General features: G+C 44.9%; 1 protein-coding gene across 2 annotated transcripts in view; it reads left to right on the top strand.

Annotated features, from left to right (window-relative positions):
• Nucleotides 1-2,778: 2,778 nt before the first annotated feature.
• Nucleotides 2,779-13,182, top strand: part of LOC115462781 — a 97,154-nt gene continuing 86,750 nt past the window's right edge. For both annotated transcript variants that reach the window (XM_030192777.1, XM_030192776.1), the window contains exons 1-2: nucleotides 2,779-3,126; nucleotides 3,213-3,327. In XM_030192777.1, coding sequence (XP_030048637.1) covers nucleotides 3,241-3,327 — 87 coding nt within the window. In that variant the 5' untranslated portion in view covers nucleotides 2,779-3,126; nucleotides 3,213-3,240. The remainder of the gene's footprint in view (nucleotides 3,127-3,212; nucleotides 3,328-13,182) is intronic.

The raw sequence follows: 13,182 nt of genomic DNA, 5'->3' as shown, positions 1-13,182 counted from the left end.
GACTTATACGGTCTGTGCCAGAGCCGGTGGTAGGAGGCGGGGCTGGTGGTTGGGAGGTGGGGATAGTGCTGGGCAGACATGTGGTCTGTGCCAGAGCCGGTGGTGGGAGGCGGGGCAGACTCATAAGGTCTGTGCCAGAGCCAGTGCTGGGAGGTGGGACTGGTGGATGGGAGGCAGGGATAGTGCTGGGCAGACTTATACGGTCTGTGCCAGAGCCGGTGGTGGGAGGCGGGGCTGGTGGTTGGGAGGCGGGGATACTGCTGGGCAGACATATACGGTCTGTGCCAGAGCCGGTGGTGGGACGCGGGGCTGGTGGTTTGGAGACGGGGATAGTGCTGGGCAGACTTATATGGTCTGTGCCACAGCCGGTGGTTGGGAGGCGGGGCTGGTGGTTGGGAGGCAGGGATAGTGCTGGGCAGACTTATACGGTCTGTACCCTGAAGAACACAGGTACAAATCAAAGTAGGGTATACACAAAAGTAGCACATATGAGTTGATCTTGTTTGGCAGACTGGATGGACCATACAGGTCTTTTTCTGCCGTCATCTACTATGTTACTATGTAAAACATCCATCTGTCACTTTGTGCCGCTTTTTGGATGTTTTTCTATTTCAAAAACGAGCCCCTATGGGATATTACCAGTTGACTCTAACAGACATTGATCTGTATGTGATAACAGAAACTATACACTGCCTTGTGCCCTGCAAACACAGAACTGAGTACATATGCGTGAGTATCAGATGATGTGATTAAATTCCACAAACTTTTGAGTGTTTTTCATCACATGCATTTCTTTGTTATTTTTCTACATTTAGCTGTTGTCTCTTTATGTTTATTTAGGACTGATAAGTCCCTGCTTAAAGGAGTTTAAAAATGAAGTGGGTAAGCTGACTTGCTGGAGATTATAAGGAGTGGCAGTAACAGAAGTGAGATTTGAGTCTTGGTTGCTCTAACCATTGATTCCTTGTCCTTGATGAGTCAACACATATCAACATGTCCTGGCTGCATCATGTCCCTTCAGATTGCAGGAACTGCTGCTCAGACCCTTGTTCAGGGCAAAGAAACTGAAAACAACTCAATCCTTTGATCATGCACGAATCAGGCCGTGTCCATTCTGAGTAGGGTGTTCACAGGTTTGGGGTGACAATTTACTGCAGGGCAGATTGAGAGCTGATCTGACAGATATGGAGATGTGGTTATCAGCCTGAATTCTGTTTCTAATCTGTCCCAGTCATGTACCCCTTCCAAAGACGTGGTTGACCTGGAGGAGAGGTTTCCTCTGATAATGCAGCCCACCAAGCCTCTAAGAAACTTCTGTAATAAATGGAGCCTGTTATCCTATACACCTCCTCAGTTTATCTCCCCCCACCCCCATGCTCTGTCTCCCACTCTCTCGCCTACCCTTTACAATGTGTAATTTATTTATTTATTTTACAATACTGACTCAATTGAAGTGATATACATTCAGGAACGGTAGGTCCTGTCCTTAGAGGGCTCATAATTTAAATCTAAATCTAAAGCAATGGAGGGTTAAGAGGGGACGTTATCAATGTTATGTCAGGTTAATATACCACAGGTTGCCATTGCATAAAATGGGGCCCTGTTACTGCAACTTAATAGCAAAGTCCTAAAAAGGTTTAACTTATCCGGTTAAATGCCGAATATCGCACTTAGCTGGATTAGTGGGGGGATTTTTTTGGCTTTTTATAACTGAACATTCAATGTCGGTGCCCAGCAGCAGCAAAAACAAAAAGGCTGACCACTGCTGGCTGGATACTGACCCCATAGAAAATGACAACCTATCCAGTCTGCCCATCCATACCAAGTACTAATCTCTGTGTAATCCCCTGTTAGGAGAGTAAGTCCCTGTGGAGAGTGACTGAGGGGAGTGACTGGGAGGTCCCAGGGTGGGAGGAAGCCCAGCCCAAGGGGAGTAGTTTTGAAATAAAATGCAGACAGATAGTGCCCTGGGATGGAAGAGTGACTGGAAGGAGATAAGGAGGAGTGTTTGCCCTTTAGAGGGGTCTTTGGTTGACTGATGGTCCTCTGCCACTGACCTGGAGGAAAGGGGAATCTCAAATAGGAGAATTGTGACCACTGGTTGTAAAGGGGATTCGGCAACTGTGGAGGAGGAGAGCTATGGGTGGGCAGAAGAGAGACCCAGCCCGGGAGTGTGGGATCAGAACCAGGGAGTGCCACTCCCGAAACCAGGGTGGATCCAAAGTAACAGTCACTCCAGAGTGTTTTTGGACTTGAGAAAGTATAAGTATCTTTCAAACTTGCCTAATATGCCAACCTTGTTCCCCACAGTTTCCACTGGACTTGTAATATCTTTTTTGGGTTTCCTGGGGGAGAAGAGGGTAATCCCACCCACCGACTGAGTAAGGGACTGACAGAGACTGCCCTCTGGAGGCCCCAGCCGGGTTGGACCCTGAATCCAGGAGCACCCAGTACAGGGGGTTACACCTGTTACCCCTTCCTCTCCCCTAGAGATCCTCTGTGATTGTCTACTTTCTTGAATCTGAGCTGCTCCAGCACAAGGTCTCACCTGATACTTAGGGAGAAAAGCTGCAGGTGAGCCAGTGTTCAGGGAGGGAGGGGAGAGGGGGAAGGAGCAGGATTGCTGATGTGGACATATGACTCTGTCATTTTCACCTGTGGTTTTCTAATTAATATTATCACAGGTTAGCATTGCTGATTTGTCAATCATAAGGATAAGATTCTGTATCTCATTATCTTATGGTGTAATAAAAGAGAGCTGATTTAGTGCAGGACGGTTACAGTCTGCAGCCCAGGCATCACACTGCTTTCTGCACACTGGGACCTTCTTCATCTCCAGTCACTCCTCATTCTCCTCCTCATCCTCCTCCTACTCCAGGTATCTCCAGGGACAAGACCCAGCCACAGCAAATCCTCCTGAGGTGTCCTGAGCTGTGGGTCTCTCTGCACACCGAGGCTTCCTTCATCTCCAGCCACTCCTCATTCTCTTCCTCATCCTCCTCCTGCTCCAGGTATCTCCAGGGACAAGACCCAGCCACAGCAAATCCTCCTGAGGTGTCCTGAGCTGTGGGTCTCTCTGCACACTGAGGCTTCCTTCATCTGCAGCCACTCCTCCTCTTCCTCCAGGTATCTGCAAAGGCTTCCCAGTCACTGAAAACCTTCATGATGTGCCCTCACTGTGAACTCTCTGACATTTGCTTTCTCTTTTCTAGGTTACTATAAGATCCTTCTCTCGCAACAATGGGGAACTATATGAGGATAAGAAATGAGACCCCTTACACCTTCTCCTACTCATATTGCTATCACGTAGCTCCAAACACCATACAGGTGAGGACCTCACAAAAGAGAAAAGCTCTTAAGATCATACCACTGCAAGTGGCAACCTGGAATCATCAGGCACCTTCCAGTCTGGCTGCTTGATTCAGAAGTTAAGTCTGTATCAGCTATAGCACCCGTGTCAGACATGGCATAACTGCAGTTCAAGCTAGGAACTATTGCTTTTAGGCTGTTGTATGGTGACAAGCAAATATTTCGGCCAGATTGTTTACGTGGACTATTACTACATTTCCCTTCAGTAAAAAAGGTCCATTCCGTTTTGGAATTCACTTCTTCTAGAACTTTATAGAATCAATAGCTATTTGCTTTTTAGAAAGTTTCTTAAGCTTTTCTGTTTACAAAGTGTAATTTTATTGATTTGAAATAGGTGTTTATTTATGATAGTATCTTTTTGAAGTTATGATGTGATTCTGAACAATTGATTCACTGTTTCTTTTTGTGACCGTCTTTGAACTATGTATGGTGTTAATGGGATATAAGTCTAGTGTAAAGTAAAAAGCAAGGACACAGGAATGCTTTATTGTATCATAATCTGATACACTGGTCCATATCCTGTGAATATTTTACATGTATTCTCCTCTTTGGTCTTTATAATATCGGGGTGGGGGAGAGGGGGCTGAATCTACAGGAGACAGTTCTGAGGATTCTCCCGAGTGTGACCTTCCCCTAATGTACAGAGAAGCTTTCCTCACTCTGTCAGCAACATTTACAAGGAAGAAGCTTCACTCACTATCAGATGAGATCCAGACTCTGCTTTTCCTGGGACATTGATAGGGTTAAAGGTCTGTGAAATTGTATGTTGCTCTTCCTTGTGCCCCACCTCAGGCAAGGTGAAATGAGGAGGAGGAGAAAGATGTGTGATGAAGAAAAGCCTCCTCATCAGGGAAAGAGAGAGATAGGTTAATGGAAGATTCAGAGGAGAGAGACTGTGAAAGAGGTGAACGGGGGTGATATGATACAGACGTTCAAATATTTGAAAGGTATTAATCCGCAAACAAACCTTTTCCGGAGATATGAAGGCGGTAGAACGAGAGGACATGAAATGAGATTGAAGGGGGGCAGACTCAAGAAAAATGTCAGGAAGTATTTTTTCACGGAGAGGGTGGTGGATACTTGGAATGCTCTCCCGCGGGAGGTGGTGGAGATGAAAACGGTAACGGAATTCAAACATGCGTGGGATATGCATAAAGGAATCCTGTGCAGTAGGAATGGATCCTCAGAAGCTTAGCCGAAATTGGGTGGCGGAGCAGGTGGGGGGAAGAGGGGTTGGTGGTTGGGAGGCAAGGATAGTGGAGGGCAGACTTATAAGGTCTGTGCCAGAGCCGGTGATGGGAGGCGGGACTGGTGGTTGGGAGGCGGGAAATACTGCTGGGCAGACTTGTACGGTCTGAGCCCTGAAAAAGACAGGTACAAATTCAAGGTAAGGTTTACACATATGTTTGTCTTGTTGGGCAGACTGGATGGACCGTGCAGGTCTTTTTCTGCCGTCATCTACTATGTTACTATGAGAGTCAGGAGGTTAATGGGAATCTCAAAGATAAGAGAGAGGTAGAGTCAGAAGGGTTAATGGGGGACTTAGGAGAGAAAGTGAGACATTAATGGGAGATTCAGAAGAGAGAGGGAGTGAATGAGGTTAATGGGAGAGTCAGAGGGAACAAAGAGAGAGTGAGAGAAGTTAATGGGAGAATTAAAAAAGAAAAGCAAAAAGAAAGAGATTGAAATTAATACAAGACTTATGTTTATATTATTTACATAGTAACATAGTAAGTGACAACAGATAAAGACCTGAATGATCCATCCAGTCTGCCTAAAAGTCACATTCATTCTCAATTCTAGATTAAATCAACAATGAACGTGATATTATATACTTGATCATGGTCTTTCTTTGTTGTTTCTGGGACATAGACCATGGAAGTCCGCCCAGCTCTGTCCTTATTTTCCAACTACTGGAGTTGCAGTCAAATCCTATCCGAATCCATCTTGACTTCTGCAGGACACAGACCATAAAAGTCTGCCCAGCACTGTCCTCACATTCCAAGTTACTAGAGTTTCCGTCAAAACTCTCTCCAGCCCATCCTAAACCGGATTGCTATATGCAGGACTCATACAAACCAGCCCAACACCGGCCTTAGTTGATACAGCCAGAGTTGCCATCTAAGCACCACTTGACATACAAACACATATACAACCCTTTAAGTTTTGTTTTTTTCTAATTAGAGATTCTCTGTGCTCATACCACACTTTTTTTCCCACCACCTCCCTCAGGAATGCATTCCAAGCATCAACCACCCTCTCCATGAAAAAGAATTTTATGACATTACTCCTAAGTCTACCAGCCCACAACCTCAGTTCATGTCCTCTAGTTTTACCATTTTCCCTTCTCTGGAAAATATCTGTTTCTATATTAATACCTTTCAAGAGTTTAAATGTCTGTATCATATCTACCCTGCCCCTCCTGTCCTCTAGGGGTATACATATTCAGGTCTCCCAGTCTCTTCTCATATTTCTTTTGATGCAATCCCCATATCATTTTTGTCACCTTCCTCTGGGATGCTTCAAATCTTCTTACGTCCTTAGCAAGATACGGCCTCCAAAACTGAACCTAGAACTACAGGTGGGGCCTCACCAACGACTTGTACAGGGGCATCAACATCTCCTTTCTTCTGCTGGTTACACCTCTCTCTATACAACCTAGCATCCTTCTGGCAACAACCAGCACCTTGTCTCACTGTTTCATCACCTTCAGATCCTCAGATATGATCACCCCAAGATCCCTCTCCATGTCTGTGCATATCAGCCTCTCATCACCTAACACATAAATCTCCCTTGGATTTCTACTCTCTAAGTGCATCACTCTGCACTTCTTTGCAATGAATTTTAATTGTCAAACATTAGACCATTCTAATTTTTTCAGATCCTTTTTCATGTTTCATGCCTGTCTTATCTAGATTGTAAGCTCTTTGAGCAGGGACTGTCTTTGTGTATGGTGTACAGCGCTGCGTATGCCTTGTAGCGCTATAGAAATGATAAGTAGTAGTATGTTTCCACTACCTCCGGGGGTGTCCACTCTGTTAAAAATCTTGGTAACATTTGCAAAAAGGCAAACCTTACCTTCTAACCCTTCGTTAATGTCCCTCACAAATATATTGAATAGAATCAGCCCCAGCACCAAACTTTCAGGCACTCAACTACTCACCTTTCCTTCCTCCAAGTGAATTCCATTAACCACCACCCTCTGGCGTCTGTCTGTCAACCAGTTCCTAATCCAGTTCACCACTTTGGGTCCTAACTTCAGCCTGTCAAGTTTATTCAAGAGCCTCCTATGAGGAATCGTGTCAAAGGCTTAGCTGAAAACCAAGTAGATTACATCTAGTGCATGTCCTAGATCCAGTTCTCTGGTCAACCAGTCAAAGAATTCAATCAGATTCATTCGGCACGATTTACCTTTGGTAAAAACCATGTTGTCTCAGATCTTGTAACCTATTGGATTCCAGGAAATTCACTATGCTTTCCTTCAGCATCGCTTCCATTACTTTTCCAGTAACTGTAGTGAGGCTTACCGGCCTGGAGTTTCCAGCTTCTTCTCTGTCACTACTTTTGTGAAGAGGGACCACATCTGCTCTTCTTTGTTTTTATCTACCCCTCTCTAGACCCCCGCATGACCCTTTCACACGGAGGTGTACAGAGGGTTTGTTCTTCTAAGATCTTTTTAACCGCCTCCCTGAATTCCAGTGGAACCCCTTCCCATGGGTATCGGTGCTGGGGAGGCATCAGAAGGCGCAGTTCAAATCTAATTCCCATGACCACAGCTTTCTGTCTACTTGGATCTAAGTGAATCTTTGGCCATTTATGTTCCCACATAAAATCTATAAAATATCTATAAAACTGTTTCAGGGAGAAATCTGACTTATGTGTGTGTGTTATTTTGTAAAACAGATGGAAGATAGAGAATAAATTGAAATAAAGACAGGAAGAGTTTAGTTACAGAAATAGTCTTTTTATTCTTACCAAAATCAGGCTTTATTCTGGTACATTCAGTGGACAGATTCTGGATCCAACTGGCCAGAGCTTCGCTCCCTAAGATGTGTTGGGGAAAACTTCTCCGAAGACTGCTCGGATGCCCACTGCTTATATAGTATTTGGTCCCCATACAAGTCTATGGACAGGGACTTTTTTTTTCCTAATCTTGCTTAATCAGTGAATCATACTCAACCGCCGGTCAGGTGCCCACCTGCCCCTCCTCTCAAAGATTGCTTAATAGTGCCAATTTCAACACTTTCACTTCCTCTTTTCCAACCCTAAGACACAGATCTGTGTCTTTATATCTTGTGATACTGAGAGCCATTTTATAAAGACATTCTCCATCTTAAGAACCAAACTCTTTACCATTTTTGTCTCTAATTTCCTCATCCTGAGTGTTACACTCAATTTGAAAGTTGTACCAGGTTTCCTTAAGACTCACCAAGCAGTCCTGCTCTTGCAGGTTCTCTGCTATAAGGCCATCAGCTGGTTATCAGGCCTAGTCAGTGCTTTTCAGCTGGTTAAAGCCGTGTAGCTTGGCCCACCACCATTCCAGTGGATAGGTCTCAAGCTAGAACACATATTAACATCTTCAATCCCAAGGAACCTCCCCCCATCTCCAAGGATTTATTAAACAAATCTTTAAGAGGACCCGCCAGAACCTCTCTGAGCTCCCTCAATATCCTGGGGTGGATCCCGTCCGGTCCCATGGCTTTGTCCACCTTTAGATTTTCAAGTTGTTCATAAACACTCTTTTCCGTGAATGGTGATATATCCTCTCCATTCTTATATGTATCTTTTCCAGTCAATCGTGGTCCTTCTCCAGGATTTTCTTCCGTGAATACAGAAGTATTTGTTTAGCACATTTGCTTTTTCCTCATCATTATCCATGTGGTTCACTGCATTTCTCAGTCTCACAATTCCATTTTTAGTCTTCCTCCTTTCACTAATATACCTAAAAAAAAATTCATCCTATGAACACTGGATCCCTAAAGTCACTCGGCAGCATGTTTTTCATCCTTGCCTATAGTGAGCCTCTTTTCTAAAGTTTAGTACACAAATTTTCTTGTAAATAAGTTGTACGTTTAATTTATTATTTCATATGGTTTTTGGAATCCATCTAGAAGTAATTGTGATTAATTGGGGTTGATATTTAAAGCAAGTTAGTCGGGCATCTGAGGCTCTTGAATGTACATATTCTTAGAAAACAAAAATGCACAAAGATAAACTGACATCTGTCTCTAGCATAAGAATAGCCAAACTGGGTCAGGCCAGTGGTCCATCTAGCCCAGTATCCTGTTTCCAGCAGTGGGCCAATCCAGGTCACAAGTACCTGGCAAGATCCCAAAATAGTACATTTTATGCTGCTTATCCTAGAAATAAGCAGTGGATTTTCCCCAAGTACATTTTAATAATGGCTTATGGACCTTAGTAAAAGGACTGCACAAAGTTTTACAGAGGCATGGATACTAAGTGAAAATACCGCTGCCCAATATCGTGCTCACAATTGAGCCAATAGGAGCCAACTTTTCAGAATTATTGGGGAATAACCCTACCTTGGACACATACAAGGAATTTTCTCAATATTGGGGGTGCTCAAGCATCCACAGAGTCGGCTCCTAAATTGTTTTAAATGCTGGACACTACAAATCACTTTTATCTGAATATTATGGACTAATATCCAGGAATTCAGAGGCTGCTGAGTATCCAGGTATAACATTGTCAGTTACTAGGTTAATGATGGGGATAACTTAGGACAGTTTTTTTGCTGGATAGTTATCCAGTTACCAGAACTGAATATCGTCAGTCTCCAGATAACTCCTAGGCTCTGTCATGAACCAGCCTCCACACTTTCTGGATAGCATTAGTGTCTTGAGATGGTGTGAGGGTTGAGATATAAGAACATAAGCATTTTCATTCTGGGACAGACCAAAGGTCCATCAAGCCCAGTATCCTGTTTCCAGCAGTGGCCAATCCAGGTCACAAGTACCTGGCAAGATCCCAAAATAGTACATTTTATGCTGCTTATCCTAGAAATAAGCAGTGGATTTTCCCCAAGTACATTTTAAGAATGGCTTATGGACCTTAGTAAAAGGACTGCACAAAGTTTTACAGAGGCATGGACACCAAGGAGCTCATGTTCAAAGCAGTAAGACTTACAAAGTTCCATAGAATTGTGGGTCTACCCGAGAAGTTACCCAACAGAAATTTAGACCCTCTTCTGGAACAATGGCTGGCTAAAGAGTTTGCGCTGTCCAATAGCAGCGGTTCATTCTGCATCGAGAGAGCGCACAGAATTGGGAGGGCAGGCAACGTCCCAAGGTGGCGATCATTAAGATCCATAACTATGTGCGTAAAACTGAAATCATGATGGGACATAGATCAAAGCAGGAGTCTTTATTATATGAGGGTGCATCGATAAAATTTTTTCAAGAGACGGTGGTTTGCCCCTGTGTGCATGGCTCTTGTGGAGCGGAAAATCCGCTTCATGTTTCTGTACCCTGCACTTCTGAAGGTACACCTAGAGGGAAAATGGAGCTCTTTTGCTTCAGTGTCTGTGGCCATGGATTTTATCAACAAAGAGGCGGGAGAGGTCAATCTGCCCTCTGGATGAGTAGGGGTATGGCGAGTGACACCAAGAAACATGAAGTGAGACGACTGTAGCGTTTTTTTTAAATGCGAGGATGGACATTTTTCTGGACTTTACTAGAGCTTGGACATGAGTTTGCATATACACAGATTTCGGATATGCGAGGTATTGCGGGAGGGGGAGTGGGGACCCCAGCTTGCTGTGACCTGAACTCTGTGATGGTGGATAATCCATCAGGGTTTGAGGGATTAGTTCAGGAGGGTGGGGGGAGAAGATTGGGGTCGCGGGACATGCCGTGTTGTGGAGGAGGCGTGTGTGCTTTGTGCTGGTTGTTGATGCGAAGGAGAGTGGGCGTGGGGGGCGCGGAAGGGTTTTTTGGGGGGCTCTGTGTACTAGCTATGTTAAATGTAACAGTTTAATGGGGGGAGGTGGATTTAGGCTCTCGGAAGCGGCTAGGGGTGCACTTCTGTTGAAGGTGCAGGGGACAGGTGGTTTGGTATGGGTCTGCAAGTTGTTTAAACAAGGTAAGGTGGTGGATCTGGAGGGAAGGCTGGGCCCCCTGGATTTGATATGGAATTATGCCTCTCTGTGTATATTAATGCCTCTCTTGGGTGATGCCTCAGTGTAAGATATGTGATCCCACCCACATGGAATGTGGGTGGGATCATCTCCCCGATCAAGTGTAAAAAGATTCTGTCCCATTTAAAACGACTTAAGGCAGACATTGCGTGTCTTCAAGAGACTCGCCTTTCGGACTCAGAACATAGTAAGCTAAAACAGGCCTGGGTGGGTCAGGTTAGTTCCGCCTCTTCCGGGGGTCAGAAGGGGGGAGTGGCGAACTTATTCCAAAAAAAGTTGGTTCATATCTCAGAGGTCCTATTACAGGATCTGCAGGGAAGGTATTTATTGGTGCGCCTATGGTTACAGGGTCGGGAGCTATATTTACTATCTGTGTACGCTCTGACCCCATATGACCCGAGGTTCTTCCCTGGGCTACTGGATATTATTATCCTTTTCAGTGCCAGGGGCAGATGGGTTTTCAGGGGAATTCTGTAAGATTTTACAGCTGTCCTTGTTGGAACCCCTGCTGGATTACTATCATTCTGTCGTCCAGCGGGGCACATTCCCCAAGCATGAGAATACTGCTTTGATCTCTCTCCTATTGAAACCGGGCAAACCTCCCAAGGCCCCTGAATCGTATTGCCCCATTTCCTTGATAAATGTGGACATCAAACTCTTAGCACGGGCATTGGCCACTAGGCTTGCGAACTTCCTTCCAGACTTAGTCAGCCCAGCTCAAGTTGGGTTTGTCCCTAAGCGTCACTCTGTGCTACATATTAGGAGAGTGCTTTTGTCTATCGCACATGCAAAAATAATAACATCCCAGCAATGCTGGTTAGTCTGGATGCAGCTAAAGCATTTGACCAGGTAAACTGGGGATTCTTATTCCAGTGCTTAGCTGGGTGGACCTTCCAGAATGGTTTGTGCAAGCACTGAGAGCGCTAAATGACAGTCCAAGTGTGCAGATAGTGTCTAATGGGGCCAAGTCAGCGCTGTTTGAGGTTCAACATGGGACCAGGCAGGGATGTCCCCTAAACTTTTATTTAATCTTTCCCTGGAGCCTTTGCTCCGTCTCCTGAATAGAACTGTGGAGGTTCGGGGTGCGCTCCTACAGAATCAGGTAGTCAAGGCGTTGGCCTATGTGGATGATTTACTGCTAATTCTGTTGGACCCGCAGATTTCACTTCCCCTGCACTGAATATCTTACGTCAGTTTGGTGCCCTATCAGGGTTTTCACTCAATTTACATAAGTCCTGTGCACTGGCACTGGATGAAGGGGTGCGTCAGTCTTGGAAAGGGACATTCCCTTTTAAGTGGGAAGACACAGTATACTTAAGTGGCGGAGCAGGTGGGGGAAGAGAGGTTGGTGGTTGGGAGGCGAGGATAGTGGAGGGCAGACTTATACGGTCTGTGCCAGAGCCGGTGATGGGAGGCGGGACTGGTGGTTGGGAGACGGGAAATACTGCTGGGCAGACTTGTACGGTCTGTGCCCTGAAAAAGGCAGGTACAAATCAAGGTAAGGTATACACATATGAGTTTATCTTGTTGGGCAGACTGGATGGACCATGCAGGTCTTTTTCTGCTGTCATCTACTATGTTACTATGTTACTATGACACTGCCTTGAGATACCTGGGGATAACTGTACCGAGAGATCTTACGTCGCTATATGCAATTAACATTAACCCGCTTCTAAAGGTAACTAAGCAGAGATTGGCTCTTTGGGTGGGCTCTTCCTCTCTCATTGTGGGGATGGATTGCACTGTTCAATATGATATTAGCTCCCAAATGGTTATATCTATTTCAACAGCTTCCACTATACTTAAGGATGAGGGAGGAGCGGACCTTGCGAAGGCTCCTACAAGTGTATATGTGGAGGGGAAAGAAACCTAGGCTACCTTTGGCATTGATCTCTACTCCTAGGGAACATGGAGGGATGGGTCTTTTGAATATCAGATACTTAACGGTAGCATGTGCTATGAGACACATAAATGATTGGTTCAGGGGCATGGAGGAATTTTCCTTAACTGCACTGGAAACTACTTTAATCCCAGACATTCATTTTAGTCAGATCTTACATACAAGGGGTAGATTACCGGCGCATGCTTTTCAATGACACCCTTTGCTACATTCCCTTAGGGCTACCTGGCGCTGGATATGTCGAAGACATCACTTCTTCGCTGGGACCACTCCCCTACTGTCTATTTATTTATTTATTTATTTATTTATTTATTGCATTTGTATCCCACATTTCCCCACCTTTTTGTGGGCTCAAAGTGGCTTACAATACATTATAATAACCCAGCCTTCCCCCCAGAACAAGGGAGGAGTATAGTCACGCAGTGGGCAAGGAAAGGGATTCTTTATCTAGCTCACGTCATAGATGAGGAGGGTCATATTAGATCTTATGAGTATTTCCAACTAAAATATGGAGTCCCCTCGGAGCACCATTTTGCATACCTACAGTTTCAACATTATATCTCATCACTGAAATGGTCGGATCAGACCGAAGATGTGATGGACGTGCTCTGAGGCCTATTCTTTAGGCTCTCAACAAGTGATGCCCCTAAACTTTCACCATCAATAGTTAAAAGACACGACACCAGAGTTAGATTATGCTCAGTTGGCCTCTTGTTGGTCCCAGGACCTTCGGTGCAAGGTGCCATCAGACCTTTGT

The sequence above is a fragment of the Microcaecilia unicolor genome, chromosome 2 (genome assembly GCF_901765095.1).
Source record: "Microcaecilia unicolor chromosome 2, aMicUni1.1, whole genome shotgun sequence".
NCBI lineage: Eukaryota > Metazoa > Chordata > Amphibia > Gymnophiona > Siphonopidae > Microcaecilia > Microcaecilia unicolor.
Note: the sequence above shows the minus strand (reverse complement) of the source record. Positions and strands in the feature narration are given on the sequence as shown.